Raw genomic sequence first — 20,848 nt, forward strand, 5'->3', positions numbered from 1 at the left:
CAATGACATTGCGCCCGTCGATGAGAACATTGAGGTAGGTGGTTCGTCATCTTGCGATGCAGTTGGTTCATGGGGTTGGTTCACGAAAGCGTCGCATTGCCCTGCTATTTTTATGTCACACCATCATATCTTCTTTAAGCGTCTTCATCTTTCCTCAAGGAACTTCATCCGGATGGTGGCGTGTCGTTGTTACATTGTCAAGATGAGTCTGGCAACGTGGTCGGCTGCGGCGGTGGAAGACCTTCGGCACTTCCAAGAACAGCAACCGGAGCTCCATCAGTTGCTGCCTTTAGTTTTTGTGCATACGGGCTGATGGACCGACTGCGGTTTGAGTCAGCCTGCGCAGCAGATGCATGTAACGATCGGGCGACGGCGAATGGAAAGGTCAGCAAAAGCGCTAGTTTATCGTTGCGAGGTAGTCAGCGATTTGCTGTCATCGCCCGCTTTGCTATGGATGCGACACGTTGATGGCGAACGTTTCCAATCCCATGTCACTCTATAGAAATCTGCAGCCGAATTGGCCCGCCTCTCCGAAGTTATAGTAAAGCGGTCAGTATTAGGGGGTGCTCGATATGTCTCTTAGTACGTTGCGCGAGCTAACAGGTGGCTGGGCTGGTGTGACGAAGGACGACGGCGGTGCAGGTGATCACTTTCTTCTGGAGCTGCGGTGGTCGCAGTTGCCCATCGCGACCTCCCTGTGACCTCTGGATCTATTCCCGGATGATGTCACAGGCTGATGTCTCTTAAGGCTGCCATGTTCGGATCATATTTCAATTTTCTTAGCGAACAATGACCCTGATGGTCACTGTGAGGTCGTCGGAGCCTAGAGCTTAACACTTTATTTGGAGCATTTGGTGGTTATTCTGTCTTGTGCACATTTTAGAGTGTACTCAGTAGTAGCTGTAGCTTCTGCGAAACGTTCTGCGATGGTCTTGGGCGGGTTGCGAATTATTCCGCAGAAGGCTCTTGCTTCACGGCCCTCATCAGGAAATAGACTTCTTTTTCTCCTTGCATGTCAGGCTCAGCGTAGTGGAACAGGGAAGACTTCGTTGAAAATTGCAGTGTTGTCATTGGTAGTTGCACACAAGCTTCTATCACAACTTCAGCCCATTCATTGCGCACTACGCTCGTGAATGTATTCAGGAAGCCACTACCAAGCTGGTACCACGTCATCACAGTAGACTCTCAGTTGTCAAACCAGGTCTTGGCGGCGCCTTCCGGTGAGAAGGCATGGCACAGATTGCCTTCGTCATCATCATCAGTCTGGTTACGCCCACTGCAGGGCAAAGGCCTCTCCCATATTTCTCGAACAACCCGGTCATGTACTAATTGTGGCCACGCCGTCCCTGCAAACTTCTTAATCTCATCCGCCCACCTAATTTTCTGCCGCCCCCTGCTACGCTTCCCTTCCCTTGGCATCCAGTTCGTAACCCTTAATGACCATCGGTTATCTTCCCTCCTCATTACATGTCCTGCCCATGCCCATTTCTTTTTCTTGATTTCAACTAAGATGTCATTAACTCGCGTTTGTTCCCTGACCCAATCTGCCCTTTTCTTATCCCTTAACGTTACACCTATCAATCTTCTTTCCATAGCTCGTTGTGTCGTCCTCAATTTGAGTAGAACTCTTTTCGTAAGCCTCCAGGTTTCTGCCCCGTAGGTGAGTACTGGTAAGACACAGCTATTATATACTTTTCTCTTCAGGGATAGTGGCAACCTGCTGTTCATGATCTGAGAATGCCTGCCAAACGTACCCCAGCCCATTCTTATTCTCCTGATTATTTCCTTCTCATGATCCGGATCCGCCGTCACTACCTGCCCCAAGTAGGTGTATTCCCTTACGACTTCCAGTGCCTCACTGCCTATTGTAAATTGCTGTTCTCTTCCGAGACTATTAAACATTACTTTAGTTTTCTGCAGATTAATTTTTAGACCCACTCTTCTGCTTTGCCTCTCCAGGTGAGTGAGCATGCATTGCAATTGGTCCCCTGAGTTACTAAGCAAGGTAATATCATCAGCGAATCGCAAGTTACTAAGGTACTCTCCATTAACTTTTATCCCCAATTCTTCCCAATCCAGGTCTCTGAATACCTCCTGTAAACACGCTGTGAATAACATTGGAGAGATCGTATCTCGCTGCCTGACGCCTTTCTTTATTGGGATTTTGTTGCTTGTTTTATGGATGACTACGGTGGCTGTGGAGCCGCTATGCATATCTTTCAGTATTTTTACATACGACTAGTCTGCACCCTGATTCTGTAATGCCTCCATGACTACTGAGGTTTCGACAGAATCAAACGCTTTCTCGTAATCAATGAAAGCTATATATAAGGGTTGGTTATATTCCGCACATTTCTCTATCGGCTGATTGATAGTGTGAATATGATCTATTGTTGAGTAGCCTTTACGGAATCCTGCCTGGTCCTTTGCTTGACAGAAGTCTAAGGTGTTCCTGATTCTATTTGCGATTACCTTAGTGAATAGTTTGTAGGCAACGGACAGTAAGCTGATCGGTCTAAAATTTTTCAAGTCTTTGGCGTCTCCTTTCTTATGAATTAGGATTATGTTAGCGTTCTTCCAAGATTCCGGTACGCTCGAGGTCATGAGGCATTGCGTATACAGGGTGGCCAGTTTCTCTAGAACAATCTGTCCACCATCCTTCAACAAATCTGCTGTTACCTGATCCTCCCCAGCTGCCTTCCCCCTTTGCATGTCTCCCAAGGCTTTCTTTACTTCTTCCGGCGTTACCTTTGGGATTTCGAATTCCTCTAGACTATTTTCCCTTCCATTATCGTCGTGGGTGCCACTGGTACTTCGTAGTTGCACTTACTATTAGTAGCGGTCCTTTCGATGTTATCCAGCCAGCTTTCTGGTCTTCAGTCGGTGAGCCGCGGAAGGTCGGTGGCTTCCTGTGCTGTAGTACGACGAGCTACGCTGTGACTGTGATGAAATGGTTTTTCTGGTCTACACAAGAAGAGGACTGTGCTCTGGCAGCAATTATTGCAGCTTTCGGCTAGCCCGCTGGTTCATGGTCAAGCTGGCCTTCACGGCTTGGGCTTGCAAGGGGTGTCCCGTACAGAACGCAGGTGCTAATCCACAAGATGTCATATTTAAGGGAGGGCTACAGAAAGAGACATTCGTAGAACTTCGAGGGACTTTAGCTCTTTACTGGGCCAATTGGTGCCCAGGAACCTAGCGACACTTGAGTGTATTGAAGGCGGCGAGAATAGTCACTGATCCTAATCACTAATCATAGCATAATCATAGTGATAATCAATAAGCATAATCACTAGTGCTCGCATACCTTATAGAACATACAAATTATTCCAGTCGTGTATACAGTGAGATTTCGCAAGATTCAGCGTGATCAGTGGAAACACATAGGGTCCACATAGTGCAAGCAATAATATTCGAGTGAGTTCTAAATCACCCAGTCTCCTCTTGCCTTGAGCGATAGCTTTAATGTATTCGTAGGTGAAATGCGGAGCAAGGAAAAGGAATAAACGAGTGCATGTGTCAATATATATATATATATATATATATATATATATATATATATATATATATATATATATATACGCACATACACCATATGATCGGCTTTCCTCGCTTCCAACACATACACTTTCTTGCACTTTGACACTCTTAACGCTAAAACAACAAAAACTAACGCAGTGAACAGACACTCTTTTGCTGATCTATAATTTTAGGCATGATCGTTGTGTGTGGCAGTAGCGACGGTGCCGCTCGTGCTAAGCAGCGTAATGTTTACTGCGAAGGCTTAGGCAGGTTTTTTTTTTTTCACGACATAATTACGTAGGCAGCTGCCCAAACCTCGTGAAAGGGCGTGCAAACAGTTCTCTCCCTCCAAGCAACCATGACTGTCATATTACTTTCTCTTATGTAGGTATTGGCGCGCGAGCGAGTTCTACCATGCCGAAAATCTGCCCCTCTCCTACTGCACGGACGTGGTGTTCGGTACACGAGCGCTCTACAACAACAACACGCCGGAGGCCAAAGCCAGCGAGAGTAGTTACATACTACAGCGAAAGCTTATCAGCGACTTGCAGTTACAAGGAAAACTGCGTCACAGGTGGGTACACGGTGGCTGTAGATAATCGTGCTGTGTTTGACTTAACATATTGTTTCATATTCATGAGTCAGTTCATGTTTATTCATGTTTTTTTAAACATTTCTTATAAAACGCTTCATGAATTGCATACTTATTCATGTTTCATGCATTTCTTGTGTTATCGTATGCTTTATAATAGTACCATGTTTCTTCTCGTTATTTCGAAATTGCTTAGTCTCCTTCTTTACTGCTATTATGTGCACAAATTTTATTTACCATGTATTGTACTTTTTTCTTTTTCATCTGGTTGTGTATGCACTGTTGGGATTTTTCGCGCCCCCGTTACACAATGCCCTACGGGCCTGTAAGGTACTTCGAAAAAATAAATACCAATAAATGCGATGAAGCAAACCTAGGAGCCTGAAAAGCGGTTGCATACCTTATTGACACGTGTACTTGTTTATCTCTATCAGGTGACCACATTTCACCGCCTAACAAATGTTATCGCACCGCGCAGAACGCGCCTGCAAATATCGGAAGTTTCGCCAAGCTTATCGATTGTCCTATCCGCTGTCTCTTGTCACCGAACTTTGCCTAATCTGATTTCATCGCGCGACGCGAATGGCGTATAACATTATGCAAGACACGCGGGCATCAACGATTACTGTGGAACCTTCGATGAGTGGTGAATAAAAGCCGATGCGCTTGACCCGCTGATCAGATTTTCGATGATTGCTGGTTGGCTTTGCCGCTATGGTTGTTCTTTGAGTGTAGCCTGCTTTTGAGGGCCACAAGTTCGCCCAATAAAACAATAGTTTCGTTAATCACAGTCACTGCTGTCTTCTTTACCGTCATTACTACGCAGCATCTGGTGGAAGTGAGTTACGTTCATGTACGGAACACCTCCACAAAGCCGCGATCCAAGCACGAAACGCCAAGACACGACCAGCGTCGCCGAAGGCCAGCGAGCTAGCCACATACTGAAGGACTGCCCACCCGAGAATGGACTTCTGCCTGATTCGGCCAGGAGGACCATGACCAGATCAACAGCCACAATGGCAGCGCCAGCATCCCCCATCGTGCTTGAACAACCCAGAGCTCCCTGCCTTCCATGGAGCTTAGTCGGAGAATACGAAAACCTGGCTCGAAACCTTCGAAAAAAATCTCAACTTTCAACAACTCGACCTCTGAGGATTAGCTAGGCCATGTGTATTTCTCCTTGAAAAATGCCCTAGGACTTGGTTCGAGAACCGGGGATCCACCCTTACAGCATGGGAGTTGTTCCGCAGTAACATCTTGAGGACCTTCACGAGCATCATTCGGAAAGAAACGGTCGAAGATTGGAAGCCAGCGTACAGCTACGATAACGATAACGATAACTTCGCCATATTTACGCAAGAAACGAATCGTCTATTCTGCCACGTCGACCCAGAAATTTTCGAGGAGAAGAAAGTTCGTCTACTCATGTGCGGTGTCAAGCGAGAACATTACGCAGGAAAGATACGAAACCCACCGAAGACCGTCGAAGAGTCTGTTCGCAAATCCGCCAGCATCGAAAAAAACTCCACAAATGCGGAATCGTCAATTGAACCACCGCACAATCCCAGCAAACTACGCCGAAGTTCATTCGCTAGGCACTGACGACCTACGCGAGAACATCAGAGCGGTCGTGTGAGAGGAACTTCAGAGGATCTTCGCAAGACCCCAGGCTTGAGGCTGCCTCGATGGCGGACGTCGTGAGAGAAGAAATCCAATGGTCACTGGAACTTCCTGAAGCGCAGCCGGAATGACCACAAGCTCAGCCTCAAGCGAGGCCATCGCCACCGTCGCCCGCCGTCAAATTAACCCTCTGCGCCCGCACCAGGGCACTGTAACGACTCAGTTCCGCCGCCGCCATCGCCGCTGCCAGCTCACCCACCCGTCGTCCAGCGAAACTACCCTAGAAAGACAGACGTCTAGCGCACACCTGACCACCACCCGCTCTGCTACCACTGCAGAGAAGGGGGTCTCGTCTACCGACGGTGCCCACACGAAGAAATAGGACTACGAAGATTTGCCGTTAACGCGCCACGACCACAGCTAGGCGAACGCCCTCATGCTATCGTCGACTACCTCGTTGCTACTCTGTGGAGCCCTCGACGTGCGTCCCGTTCGCCGTCACCATGCCGCTACCAGTCGCCACAGTGCTGTCCATACACAGGCCCAGTCCGGGGCAGGCCCGTCAGCCCATATCCAGAAAACTAAAGGTAACAACCGATGTAGGTGCGGTTGCTGTTCATAGAATGGACGAAGATCTTCCGCCGCCGAGAAAGACACCGAACAGGCTATCTCGACATCACAATTAACGACACGCCGCCATCCAGACAAAGCCTCGAAGCAAAGAATGCATCGACTGAACACCTGATGATGTGTAGTACCAGCCACGTGTCAACGCTGTGCAGCCGTGAACCAACGCCAAAACCTTACTGCAACGCAAGACAAATAACGACCAGCCTCGACGCGCATCTCAGCGGCCTCGCCGCCGCTGCCTTATGGACACAGGAGCAGACTACTACATCATCGCTGGATTGTTAACGGCGAAGTTGAAGAAATTCAAGACTGCATGGGACGGCTCTCAAATTCGGACACGTGGAGAACACCCCAGAGCGCTGACGGAAACTTGTACGGCAAGAATTACATTTCATGACCATACTACGCAGCCACGCTCTTCTACTCCAGCAGTGCTCGGGTGACGTAATCCTCAGCGTGGATTTCCTGAACCAACATGGCGCCTTCATCCACCTGGGGTCGAAGTCGATAACGTTGTCGACAGACCAAGTGATAGCAACGGATAGGCGTTCTAGCCAGCGTGCCGTCAGTGTATTTGACGACCAATTCAGCATATTGCCTCATTCCAGCATTGTCATTTCCGTCGGCAGCGAAACACCCTCAGACGTTGAAGGCATTATCGAGGGCCGCCAACGTCTACTTCTCGATCGTGAAATTTGCGTCGCAAGAGGGATCACTCAACTGCATGAAGGGAAAGCGAAAGTGATGCTAACACCCAAGCCATTCTGCAACAGAGCCAGACGAGCCACAGGAGGACAACTGCCTACCACACCCAGATGAATGGTCTTACGTAGCGCCTCATTAAGACTTTCACCGACTTGCTAGCAATACACGTCGACGTCGAGCACAAGACGTCGGATTCCGGCCTGCCGTGCGTAACCTTAACTTAAAACATGGCAGTTCTAGCCAGCGTGCCTTCAGTGTACTTGACGACCAAGTCAGCATACCGCCTCACTCCAGCATTGTCATTTCCGTCGGCAGCGAAACACCCTCAGACGTTGAAGGCGTTATCGAGGGCCGCCAACGTCTACTTCTGGATCGTGAAATTTGCGTCGCAAGAGGGATCACTCAACTGCATGAAGGGAAAGCGAAAGTGATGCTAACAAACTTCAGCCAGCAGTTCAAGCACATGAACAAGCGCACCACAAGAGCCGAAGCGGCGAAATTTTCCGTCGAGAACATCCTGCTGCGACATGGCACCCCAGAAGTCTTCGTAACCGGCAGTGGAACACTTTTTACAGTATAGCTCACCCGAGCCATTCTGCAACAGAGCCAGACGAGCCACAGGACAACTGCCTACCACACCCAGATGAATGGTCTTACGTAGCGCCTCATTAAGACCTTCACCGACTTGCTAGCAATACACGTCGATGTCAAGCACAAGACGTCGGATTCCGGCCTGCCGTACGTAACCTTCACTTACAACATGGCAGTGCAAGAAACAACTCCGTTCAAGCAGGTTTACGGCAGGAACCCGATGACTGCTATCGACGCAATGCTTCCGTACGTCAACGAGAAAGAGAATGTTCACGTCACTCCTTATCTCCAGCGCGCCGAAGAATCCCGACAGCTCACCCGCCGGAGGATTAAGAACCAGCAGAGGACTGACAGCCGGCACCACAACCTTCGACGCCGCTACGGCGAGTACCAGCTCGGCGACCGTGCTTGGGTTTGGACCCCAATACACTGACGAGGATTCAGTGAGAAACTATTACGCCACTATTTCAGATTCTGCAATATCATCCGGTGCATTGGCGCACTAGATTATATATGGTCGTGCCAGACGGCATCTCGCTATCACAGCGGTGCCGCTCACGACCTGAAATAGTCTATGTTGTGCGACTTAAGCCGTTGTACCGGCGCTAACGAGCTTTGGAACTTTGCATCACTGAACTCTCGACCTTCTTTTTTTGGATGGTGTTACATTAGGCTTTGTTTCTTTGTTTATGTGCTGGTTTTGTTTGAAAAGTGTTGTTTTGTGCTTCGCTCCCTTGGTAGCATAGGGACCATGCTTTGTAAGAGGGATGTGTTGACACGCGTAGTTGTTTATCTTTATCGGGTTCATGCCACATTTCACCGCCTAACAAATTTTATAGCACAGCGCAGAACGCGCCCACGTGTATCGAAAGTTTCTCAAAAGTTATCCATGGTTCTAGCCGCTATTTGCTGTAATCGAACCTAATATGATGTGATTTCATAGGGCGTAGCGAAGGGTGTAGAGCTTTTTGGAAGACACGCGGTCCCCAGCGATTACTCTGGAATTTTCAATGACTGAAAGCCGGCGCGCTTGACCCACTGATCAGATTTTTGATCACCGCCAACTGTGTTCTCCGCTATCGTTGTTCTTTGAGTGCAGCCTCCTTTTGAGCGCACAAATTGGCCCAGTGAAACACCCAATAATCACAGTTTTGCTGCCTTCTTTATCGTCACTACTATGTGAGAGTATAAATAACACATGCATTCCTTTTTTGAAATTCAATAAGGTAGGTTGACATGATATAAAAAAGGGTGCCTCATATTTTTCCGTTTTCTATTAGAACAAAAAAAACTCTCTTCAGCCACGTTTTTCAGATGTTTGTTTGTGTTCAATTGAGGAACGGGAATGCCATTATTATTATTATTATTATTATTATTATTATTATTATTATTATTATTATTATTATTATTATTATTATTACACAAAAAACTCCTGATACTCCACAGAGTGGGCGTTGGCGGGCAGCAAGAATGGTGACTCGGCTAAAGACATGTTTCTTCTTTACCCAGTTTTGGCTTTCACTTGGACATGGCCCGTTGCCTTGACGGATCAACCTGCTATAGTGGTGCACCAGATGAATACTATCGCCAGCACCATGCTGTTGACGTCGGCAGATGACTATCCAGTTCTAGTTTCCGAGTTTCGCCTGGAAACAGTACCAGTGCTCCCTCTGCGCTTGTGTAAAAAGATCACGTTCTCGTGACGCCTGCGGCAAAAAGGACGTTCCACGTCCGCCGCCAAGGTCTGTGAGTGGTGGCGCTGGCTAACCCTGCCAGGGTTCTACTAGGACACATAAATACCCAAGAAAGTGCATGGGCAAACGGCGCCGTGGTAGCTCAATTGGTAGAGCATCGCACGCGAAATGCGAACCTTGTGGGTTCGGGTCCCACCTGCGGCAGGTTGTTTTTTCATCCACTTCAATTTCCATTATTTATCGCTTCGTTATTTCGTTTATTAGGCAAAAGTAATTTCCCCAATGTTGTCCTTGGTGGCAGTGTTTCTTGGCTTCTTATGATATGACAAATATAAATCGGGCCCCTCAGTTAGCCCCCTTTCTTCTCGTTTATTACATAACGAGGGTCTCGAATCCAGCAACATTGATGCCTTCAGGTGGCATATGTGGGTTTATTGACCAGTTGCCTTCACGCAAAGTGATCCCGTTCTCGTGACGCCTGCAGCAAAAAGGACGTTCCACGTCCTCCGCCGAGGTCTGTTAGTGGTGGCGCTGGCTAACATTCCCAGGATTCTACTAGGACACATAAATACCCAAGAAAGTGGATGGGGAAACGGCGCCGTGGTAGCTCAATTGGCACGCGAAATGCCAAGGTTGTGGATTCGGTTCCCACCTGCGGCAAGTTGTTTTTTCATCCACTTTAATTTCCATTATATTTATCGTTTCTTTATTTCATTTATTAAGCACAAGTAATTTCCCCTATGTTGTCGTGTGAGTGTTTGTTGCCTTCTTACGATATTGTCACCCAGCTATTACAACTAAAGCAGTTTGCCACTGACAGATTGGCAAAGAAACGTCTGCCTTTTTGCAATGGATGGTCCTCAGAGAGCACGCGCGCAACCACGAACTTCGTCGTTATCGCCTAAAGGGTCCCATGTCATCACGTGCAAACTTATTTAGCGTCATTGCTCCCCTCTCAAAAGTGACCGGCCCAGTCGCTTCAATGGCAGCGGTTGCGCACTATGGGCAAGAGTGCCAACATGAAAAGAAAAAAAAACATACAGGATTGTACACAGCGCTGAAGCGGCTTGTGAGGGTTGCTTATCCCTCGCGTGCGTAGCACGGCTTCATCCGTACTACGCGGACGACTTCAGCATGGAGACGGCGTCGGTTCGGACCACGATCACAGCTTTGAGTCACCACCGCGTTGTTCACATCATTGAGGTGGCGTACAACTTTATAGGGGCCGAAATAGCGGTGCAACAATTTCTCTGAGAGACCACGGTCCACACCCACACGCGGTTGCCTGGTAAGTACTGGACATTCCGTCGGGTCCGGTTGTAACGGTAGGCGTCGGTATTCTGCTGGGTGCGGATGCGATTCCGAGCAAGCTGGCGAGCTTCCTCGGCTTTCTCGACGAAATCTTCAGCGGTGTCATTCCTTGTGGCTCCGTTGTCTACCGGGAGCATGGCGTCTAAGGGGGTTGTAATGCGACGTCCGTAAACAAGCTCGAATGGTGTGAACTCGGTGGTCTCCTGCACAGTGGTAGTGTAAGCAAACGTGACGTATGGCAAAATTTCATCCCATGTTTTGTGTTTCACATCAATGTACATGGAGAGCATGTCGGCTAATGTTCTGTTTAGGCGCTCTGTTAAGTCTTTAGTTTGCGGGTGATAGGCTGCGGTCTTTCGGTGGTCGGTGTGCGTCAGTGTGACGACTTGTTGCAATAACGCCGCTGTAAACGCTGCACCGCGGTCAGAAATGAGTACAGCGGGTGCGCCATGACGAAGCACGATGTTGTGGACGAAGAAGCTGGCGACTTCAGCAGCAGTTCCCCGTGGCACAGCTTTCGTCTCCACATAGCGAGCTAAATGGACAGCTGCCACGATTATCCACTTATTTAAAAGTATGACGTGGGGCACCGTCCAAGAAGGGCCATTCCCACTTGCTGGAACAGCACCGGAGGCGGATCAAAAGGCTGAAGGAGGCCGGCAGGCTTGATGGGTGGAACTTTACGCCTCTGATGGTCACGGCACGTTCGCACATAGCGCTGAACCGACGAAAATAGGTGTGGCCAGTAGTATTTTCGCCGTATGCGCGCTAATGACCTTGCGAATCCTAACTGGCCGCCACAGGGATCGTCGTGACACGCCTGTAGAACTTCGGATATCGGATGACTGGAAGCAGCTCAGAGTCTGCACGTTGATAGTCAGCCAGGCGCACCACGTCCACGACACCAAGAAACGGCAAATCTACCTCCAAGTCCGAGGATGTCAAGAGAATAGGAGAACGTGACAAGCAGTCAGCGTCGCTATGCTTATGGCCGGATCTGCAGACAACAGTTATTGTCGTATTCCTGGAGACGCAGGCTCCAACGAGCGAGGCGATCTGACGGGTCTCATAGATTGGCAAGCCAGCAGAGCGAGGGGTGATCAGTGATCCCTCGAAATGGCCGGCCGTATAAGTAGGGTCGGAACTTGCTGATGGCCCACACGACTGCTAAGCGTTGTTTTTCGGTGATTGAATAATTAGCTTCTACTTTTGTCAGACTACAACTCGCATACGCAATTACACGTTCTGCGCAATTTTGCCATTGAACCAGAATCGCCCCGAGTCCTACGTTGCTGGCGTCGGTGTGTATTTCAGTTGTCGTGATGTCATCAAAATGCGCCAGCACTAGAGCGGATTAAAGGCGTTTACGCAATTCGGTGAAGGCCTGCTCTTGGTCTTCCGTCCACGCAAAGGGCACATCTTGTCGCGTCAGTCTCGTGAGCGGTTCAGCAATCCTTGAGAAGCCTTCAACGAAACGACGGCAGTAAGCGCAGAGGCCCAGGAACCACTGAACAGCTTTTTTGTCTTTCGAACGAGGAATCTCGGCAACGTACGTGCTATGATCGAGCTCATCACGACGCTCGGCTTGGCGGACAACTAGAACAAAGCGGGCGAACCCGGACCGGGGTTCTTGAATAAAGTTTATTCTCTCTCTCTCTCGGCAACGGCGGTGAGTTTTTCTGGGTCTGGTCGTACTCCATGGGAGCTCACCACGTGGCCTAGAAACTTGAGTTCCTGGAAGCCAAAGTAACATTTTTCAGGCTTGATGGTGAGGTTGGCCTTGCGTATTGCAGCAAGGACACCTCGACGCCGGGCGAGATGTTCATTGAACGTGCTGGAAAACACAACAATGTCGTCTAGGTACACTAGAAACGTCTGCCAGTTGAGTCCAACGAGTACAGTGTCCATCATCCGTGAAACGTAACAGGAGTGGAAAAGAGACCGAAAGGCAGCACTTTAAATTCGTACAGCCCATCAGGAGTCACGAAGGCGGTTTTTTCATGGTCACGCTCGTCCACTTCGATTTGCCACTAGCCTGACTTCAGGTCTAACGAAGTAAAGAACTGAGCATGGCGCAGACGGCCCAAAGCGTCATCGATCCGTGGCAGGGGATGAACGTCGCGTTTAATAATAATAATATTTGAGGTTTTACGTGCCAAAACCACTTTCTGATTATGAGGCACGCCGTAGTGGAGGACTCCGGAAATTTGGAACACCTGGGGTTCTTTAACGTGCACTTAAATCTAAGCACACAGGTGTTTTCGCATTTCGGCCCCATCGAAATGCGGCCGCCGTGGCCAGGATTCGATCCCGCGACCTCGTGCTCAGCAGCCCAACACCATAGCCACTGAGCAACCACGGCGGGGGAACGTCGCGTTTGGTGACTCGTCAACGCAGAAGCCGAGTGTGTTATTTTTCTTTTTTTACTAGTACGACAGGCGATGCCCACAGACTTGTCGACGGCTGGATGACGTCATCATTTAGCATTTCTTGAACTTGACGCTTAATCGCCTCCCGATCTATAGGTGACACGCGATACGGATACTGACGAACAGGCCGCGCCGACTCCTCTGTAACGATCCGGTGTTGTGTAACGGAAGTGAGCTGGACTTAGGATTCCGTGGAAAAACATCCGGAGAATTATGTCAGTAGGCCCAGCTACTGATCCTTCTGTACATCTGCTAAATCAGCAGTGGATGCGGGTATTCAGGCTGCCGTGAGTTGTTGCATTCGGTGAAGTCACTTGTAATGTGCCGATGTCTGAGGAGTTAGCAATGTCGTTCAGGAATGCCACAGCTGTACCTTGAGAGACGTGCTGATACTCATGGCGGAAGTTTGTCAACAAAACTTGCGAGCACTTATGCTGTATTCGAGCAAGCCCTCGGGCGATGCAGCGGGATATGTGCCTCGGCAATACCCTCATAGCCGTCGAATGCGTAGCAGGTGACGAGGGTCAATACGCTGCTCCTTGGCGGCACCGTGATGTTCTCGTCGAAAATCCTCAAGGCGTTGACACACATGTCGTCAGTGCTGCTCCCTAAGGCCTGTGCCGTCGAAAACGTTACCCGCAACTTTTGTAAGTTAATCACAGCTCCATTAGCCTGCAGAAAGTCCATTCCCAGAATTAGGTCCCTCGAACAGCTTGGGAGGATAACGAAATCTCCGAGGTATACGTAAACCCACGAATGCTCACTCGCGCTGTGCATCTTCCTACTGGCGTTAGCAGATGGCCTCCTGCAGTGCGAGTCTGCGACCCAGTCCACTCGATAGAAACTTTCTTCACCTTACAGGCTAGGTCTATGCTCATAACTGAGGTGTCCGCTCCAGTGTTGAATAATGCCGTTATTTCTTCGTCGTCTATGGTGACGGAAATGTTCGACGTTACTACCTCTCGTAAGGTGTTTGACTCCGTCTGTACAGCCGCCCAAATCTTTAACTGGTGTGCGGGAGCGGCGACTTTTCCGGGCGTCAGCGCCGTATGACGCGGTGAGGCTGGAAACAGCCTAGTAGACGATGGGCCCAGCTGAGCGCGCTTTGTCCGCATGCGCTTAGCCTCAGACTGTTTCCAGCCTCGCCCCGTCAAACGGCGCTGACGCACGGAAAAGTCGCCGCTCCCGCACACCAGTTAAAGATTTGGGCAACTGTACGTCTGCGTCGTTCTGTTTTCGTCATTGTCATTATAGGGGAGGATCTTACGCACGGTCGTCGTCAGCGGCCTCACCTCCTGAGGTCGCTGAACTAAGTTTTCTCGACCAGCCGGGCTAGGCGAGACGCGTGTCAGAGCGCCGCGAGTAAAGGCGCGGCTTGGTGATGGTGACCTGTAGCGAGCAGGAGACGACGAACGGGGCTTCTGCCATCGCTGATCAATATTGCCATGATTCGCGACAAAACTCTCTATTTCCAGCGGCCGCTCACTAGGCGCGGACGAGGCGCATTCGGCGAGAATCCTCGGAGCCCCACATGACGATAAGGACACATTCTGTAGATGTGTCCGGCTTCGCCACAATGAAAACTAAGGGGCTTGTAGTCTGGGATGCGCTAGACGTCGCTCTTCCTTGTCCTTGCTTCGGTGATGTGCGGTGCGCTGCGAGGCGGCCTGAAGCTTACATCAATTTGTTGAGTGGGGTGTACCATGCTGCACGCACTTGAGGCTGGCGGACGGCGTACTGCTTCAGCGTAACTCATTTCGACGTACGGTCCTTGCTGTGGTGTCTTGTACTGTCCAGAAATATGGACGGCCTGTCAGACCTCGGCGCTCACCATTTCCGCAGTGGAAAGTTGTCCCAGAGGGGCAGTGGTCATCTGCAACTTCTGCAGTTCCTCCTTAACGGCAGCTCTTATGAGCTTTCGCAAGGTGCGAACGTCGTTACCGAGGGTAACGGCAGAGAGCTCCCTTGAAATCATGGCGCTGCGGTTGTTTTGTCTGGCCCGCTGTTGTAGGGCCTTTCCCATAGTAGTGGCTTCGTCATGGAACTTTGCAAGTGTCGTCGGCAGATTTCAAATGAGGCCAGGAAAGATTTCCTCTTTGACGCTGCGCATGAGATGGCGCACCTTCTTTGGTTCAGTACTAGAAGGGTCCGCACGTCTGAAACGCCGATTCATGTCTTCTACTTACGCCGTCACTCGCTCATACGGGCCTTGAATTCTTGCCTCCAACGCTAACTCCGCCCTCTCCTTCCTGTCGCCCTGGCGAAGGCATTGAGGAACTGCCTACGAAATTCTTGCCATGATGTCAGTGCTGCCTCGTGGTTCTCAAACCATGTTTTCGCGGAATCCTCAAGAGCGAAGTACACGTAGCGTAGCTCAGGCTCGTGGTTCCAGTCGTTGAGGTTGACAACCCGGTCAAAATGGTCACGCCAGTTGTCGGCGTCCTCTCAAGCACTTCCGTGGAACAGATTCCGCGTCCGGATGTGATTGACGACAACGTGGAAGTTGTCACGTGTCCTCTAGAAAGCGTTTTGCCGAAATAATTATTCATGTCAGCTCAATAATAGCCGAGATAGAAATATTTCAGCTCCGCAAACCCATGATTTCAGCAGGCGGGCTCAACTGCCAAGCACGACGCTTTCTCCACTCGCCCTGTCAGGCCTCCGCAAGCGATATTCCTTCCCTGCGTTCCCCCACAACGGACCTCGAGGATCGCGTGACGCATGCCTCACAGCCTCTGCCTTCGTGTTTTCTTTCCTCGTTTTTTTTCGGCACTACGCACTTCCTCTCACCGCGTCGTATGCTAGCTGTTGTCTCGTTCGCGCAGCGCACAATTTTGCGCGCTGTCCAAAAGGAAACATGACTAGCGGTATAATTAGGTGCTACACAAATACTGAGACACAACAATTGGATTGCAGAGCATGATCACGCACTGGAACACGGTAGAAAGTGGCATAGTTTCGGCACCTGCACACGTGACCGCACGACCGTGGGGGCAAGCAGACAAAGCGGAAGTACATCTCTTATGCTTCGGTGGGAAGTAAAACAAAACAAAAAGCACGCAGACATTCCGTTTGTGTGTTTATTATTTCTCTAACCTTCAATTCGTTAATTCAAGCAACAGATCGCAAAGATAACAGATGTTGTCTTAACCACGAGTGACGTCACACTGCCGACACGAGTACGTAGGCGCAGCCAAACGAGTACGTCAGCCTCCGGCTTGAAGCACGGTGGCCGCGAACAGAAGGAATAACGGCGTTATGTTTTCAAATTTCAGATCTTTCCGCGGCGCTTAGCGATGTAATACTTTGCAGACACGATCGTTATTGCACAATGTATGTTCTTATGTTCTCCGCTTGTCAGCTCAATATGGCCAGAACTGGTGAGGGGTCCTTAAGGAGGAGTATTAAGGCCACTTCTAAAAAATGTTATAATGACCTTTTTCTCAGCTATTCAGAATTTTTTTGCTTCTATATGCCGATGACATCTTGACTTTCAAGAAAATTCGCACTGTTGATGAGGATCGCATACTGCAGTACAAACGGCTTTCCTTTCCGAAGTGGCGCAAAGATAATATCCTCACCCTGGATGCTGTTACGATCCAAGTTATGATATTCACTTGCCAAAACAGCGAACGTTCTGTTTTGTTACTCTGTAGATGTAATGTCTTTGAGTTGTAATGTTGTAACGACTTTGAGATGAACAACCTCCGTTGAAACTTTCATGCAATCATAGACTCTTTGCTAACACTGAAACGCATTCCAATGAAGAGTCCGCCATCTCCGGGCCATATTTGCTTGCTATAAACTAAATTCAAATTAGGAACACCTTTTCACAGGCTCGACATAACATTCTATCTGGCCGAACTTAATATGAATTGGTTCTGTGAAATGTAAATTCTAAATCCAACAGTGACAATTAAAAATGGGTTCGGAAAAAGTTTGCAAGCATATACAATTTTCAATTTCTTCGCGAAAGGACCGAATAGACTAACAGTTCCCGTATCTTGCCGATATCAATTTTTCTGATAAGTGACTGTCATTGTTTGCAATGGCACTGGCATTGGTATATCATACTGTCACACAATCTCCAAATCTTTGTCAAGTCCATATTCTACTGTCTTTGCGTTTTGTTTCATGTGACGTGTCTTTTTCAAAAATTTACTTTTATTTTCGTTTTGTTGTGTTTCCTTTGTTATGGCATGCATTGTTCCCAGTTTCGATGACCCTTTCTCTCCATACAGGTCAGCTGTATAGCTCTACCTCCCAATGGGTCTGTCGTGCGCGCAGGGAAACACTTGGGACACGCGCGCCGCGCGCGCCACTGGGTTTCTTGCAGTGCCTGTAGTTGACACTCACTTCTCCACGATAGAGAGGGCCGATAGAGTGCCGCTGTTAAGAGGCGATCGGAAGATTTGCGGAAGAAAAGTAGGGAAACGACAAAAAACGGAGACGTACAAAAGGAAGTTCGCAATAGGTGGTCAGAAAATTTGGTTGTGGTAGTTCATAGTGGTTTTGTTTACTTTTGTTCTTTTTTAACCTAGGTGGGACATTAGGCAGTGTAATAGCAAGAGCTTTGTGGCGCAACCCACCAACCCGTTTCAAAGCGGACGCACAGGCGGCGCCAACCGTGCGGGGCAAAGAAAAAAAAAAGCCAGAAAACTCTCCTTAACGCATAGCCTTCGCAGTAAGTGCTTCCCGGCAAGGATTTCGGTTCCGTTAGCTGCATTTGACGGGAAGCGGCAACTGTAGCATACGAAGCAGGAAGTTATGTAACTGCTCTTTCGTATGTAAAAGAAGAGCCCGTCTAGCAATTGATTTGTCTTGTGACAGTGCTATGTGAACTCGTGAAGAGCAACGTGCATGCGAGGCGCCACGAAAGTGTGGTGAAGTTCATTTCTCTTCTCTCTAGTCCACTCTGTGTACGTGCACGAAGTAGTGGCGCAAGCGAAGTCGCAGACCATAGTAAAGTTTTAGGCTAATAATTAGGTAAAGTGTACGTGAATGAAGCCATGTGAATATTTCCAAGCTAAGTTGGAATAGGTAATCGTTCTGGTTGTCTTTTACAGCTTCGCTGTCTAAGCACCTTCGCAGCGTTGATTAGTGACCATTTTTTGCGCTTGCAATCTCTTGTAGTTAGTTTTATTTTGCTGTATGTACGCTGCATGCCGTAGACCAAAAGCTTCTTCATACGCATGGTAAATAAACATTGATTGATTGATGGCTTTATTTATTAGTTAATTGCGCTAATACAGCGCATAAACAATTTTTGAGAACGCTTATCATCAAGCCGGTGGATAGCTCTTTCAAATCTGATTCCAATATGCAGTATAGCTTTGTGGCTAACATATCTTTCTGCGGAGAAGTGATTTTCTGCCCAATGTGACTAAACTTTCCGCCCAGCAACTCGAAACTAACCAAACAACAAATGAAAGCTTTAAGATTCGCCGATACCGAAAGTAGTGAAGTCTAAAATCCCGGTGTTCACGTGGCCATGTGACACTGGGTTATGTGCCCCTCTTCAGTTAACCTCTTTCGCGCCAACTTGGCTATGTGCCCCTGAGACCACTGGGCATGTGCGACTAGATTTAGGCAGCTGGTTATGTGCCGCTGTCAAACAAAACCCTTTGACGCCACACTTGCGTCACTATGTATGGGTCTGTGGTCAGCAGCGCCGCCGAATAGCTTAGCGTGTCCGAAGGGAACAATGTGAGACGCGCCAGATTCACCAGGGTCCTGCGCAGAGGACACAGTCCACCGCGCGAAATTCCTCGGTGTCAAAACAACTCAATTATTCCTCTTCTTCACAGTGCAGTACATGCCTCATACATGGCGCGCTAGGGCTGTCCGGATACCTGGATAGTCATTGTAGATAAGTTCTGCCCAAATGTTTTAAGGGGCGCTGCGCATGTGTTTAAGCATTTTCTTAATTTCTACAGTTTTTCACCTCAACTGAAATTTGCTCAACGAAATATTCACACATGCTGTACGCAACCTTTTCTATTGCTTCTCGAGGACGCCATGTGGTGGTGTAGATATTTTTAAGAAGCTTTACTGACTTGGTGCAGGGGCAAGGCCGTGTTGGTGTATGAGGCAATCGGTGGTGACCGCAGAGACAGCCACAACTTCTCGTACTTCCTGAGCAAGGGTACCTCCCGCTTCCTGATCGCCGACTTCTACACAGCAGGAATTAAGGGCACCCTACAGGTTCGTCTGACATTGCTCATTCGAGGTGTTTCCAAGGCTCATGAAAGCGTAGAGAGAAAAAAAATTGTAAAAAAGAAACATAAATAATTTTTCTCCAAGAAACGTGTTCGGCTTCACACTTCATGCTTATGAACACACTCGGAGATTTATTTCAATGTATTCCGTTTGCGCATATTCGCTACACCTTCTTTGTCATTAGATTTTTGACAATATCTCCTTGTATAACGTTACTAAATTTCCTCTGGTCACACCGAATCTAAAGGCTACCTCGCTGTCCTCTCTGGGTTAACATTTATCGCATTCTCCTTGCTACACCCTCGGGAGTCCCGCCTAAAGCCTTCGTAAATTCCTTTGGGGCGTAATGAACTCAGTGTAACTAGCGATTCCTATCGCTCGTTTCTATTCGTTTCATATCATCTACCGTTCACGACCAGCCGATCCCAGTGATAACGTCGGCGGAGCGTCATTGCGTTTCGCAGCACTGACACGGTGCGAAAAGCAGAAACATTCGAATGAGCCGGGCTTTCAAATGCTAGCCGCTGTCATCGAACCGGGGTGCCAGACTTCTTCCCATATAAGCCATGTAGGCCTACGAGAAACCACTTGTTAGAGTTACATGTTTAACAGCAACTGATGGGCTATAGTTAGTAATTCATGTACATGTACAGAGTCATCCACTCTTGGTTCAGCGGCTCAGTGTGTCTTCGCTGCGCGCAGCGCCAGCGTTTCGGGCGCGGCCGCACCTCGAAGTGAAGCGGCACAGGCGCACATGGACCTAGAGGCAGCTGTTTTGCGTCGTCTGCTACAGCACTGGAGAGTGTCGCTATTGCATAGCTGTACACTTCAATAAACGCAGGCGACCGATTGCCCAAGAAAGCGTCGCGGGAAAGCGCACTTTTGTCACTCGAGCATTTTCCGGCTAGTTTTGTCGACAGCTTGTGGATAGCCTGCTTAGTCATTTTCTGAAGAGCCTGTTTATTAAGTTTCTGAACACACGAACGAGTTAGCATTTCTTATTGTGATAGAAATATATGGACACTCAAGGCGCATTTCTGCTGTCACCGTCGCCATGAGGTTCCGTATGAGTGTAAGTCAGCGTGTGCTGGCTTAATCTCGCGTGCGCGAGCGAGGAACGCGGCCCGGATGCGAGCCCTCTCTTGTGGAGCACGAGGCAGGGGTAGAGGCAAGAGAGCAGGGGCGTTTGTTGACGACGACTGCTAAGATCTCTGGTTGTTCTCTTCGCCCGCCGCTCCGTTCAGAGTGGAGACAACCACGGCATCTTCTATGGCGTCGGCAACGCGAACAGGCTGTTTCACATAGCGCGATTGGGGTGAAGAAATCGTTCTGCCGCGCACGTCACAGAGCGATTTTCGCTGACAGCGTTCACATGCATCTGCGGCAGCGCGATTTCCGTCGCAGCGATGCGCAAGGTTGCTCCGTGCTCACGAAGTATCGATGCCTGCATCGTTAAATAAAAACAACATGGAAACTAGTCAAATATTCAAGTTTTCCTATTATTATTTCATAAAATAATAAATACACCATTGTTTTAT

General features: G+C 48.9%; 1 protein-coding gene and 1 long non-coding RNA gene across 5 annotated transcripts in view; one reads left to right on the forward strand and one right to left on the reverse strand.

Annotated features, from left to right (window-relative positions):
* The window catches only part of LOC135897913 (uncharacterized), a 103,041-nt gene that overhangs the window by 65,196 nt on the left and 16,997 nt on the right, over window positions 1-20,848 (reverse strand). The gene's annotated exons all lie outside the window — the stretch shown is intronic.
* LOC135897911 (uncharacterized) overlaps window positions 1-20,848 on the forward strand; it is a 145,078-nt gene that overhangs the window by 60,807 nt on the left and 63,423 nt on the right. For all 3 annotated transcript variants that reach the window (XM_065426603.2, XM_065426604.1, XM_070533530.1), the window contains 2 exons: window positions 3,908-4,093; window positions 19,157-19,295. In XM_065426603.2, coding sequence (XP_065282675.2) covers window positions 3,908-4,093; window positions 19,157-19,295 — 325 coding nt within the window. The remainder of the gene's footprint in view (window positions 1-3,907; window positions 4,094-19,156; window positions 19,296-20,848) is intronic.

This window comes from Dermacentor albipictus, chromosome 2 (assembly GCF_038994185.2).
Source record: "Dermacentor albipictus isolate Rhodes 1998 colony chromosome 2, USDA_Dalb.pri_finalv2, whole genome shotgun sequence".
NCBI lineage: Eukaryota > Metazoa > Arthropoda > Arachnida > Ixodida > Ixodidae > Dermacentor > Dermacentor albipictus.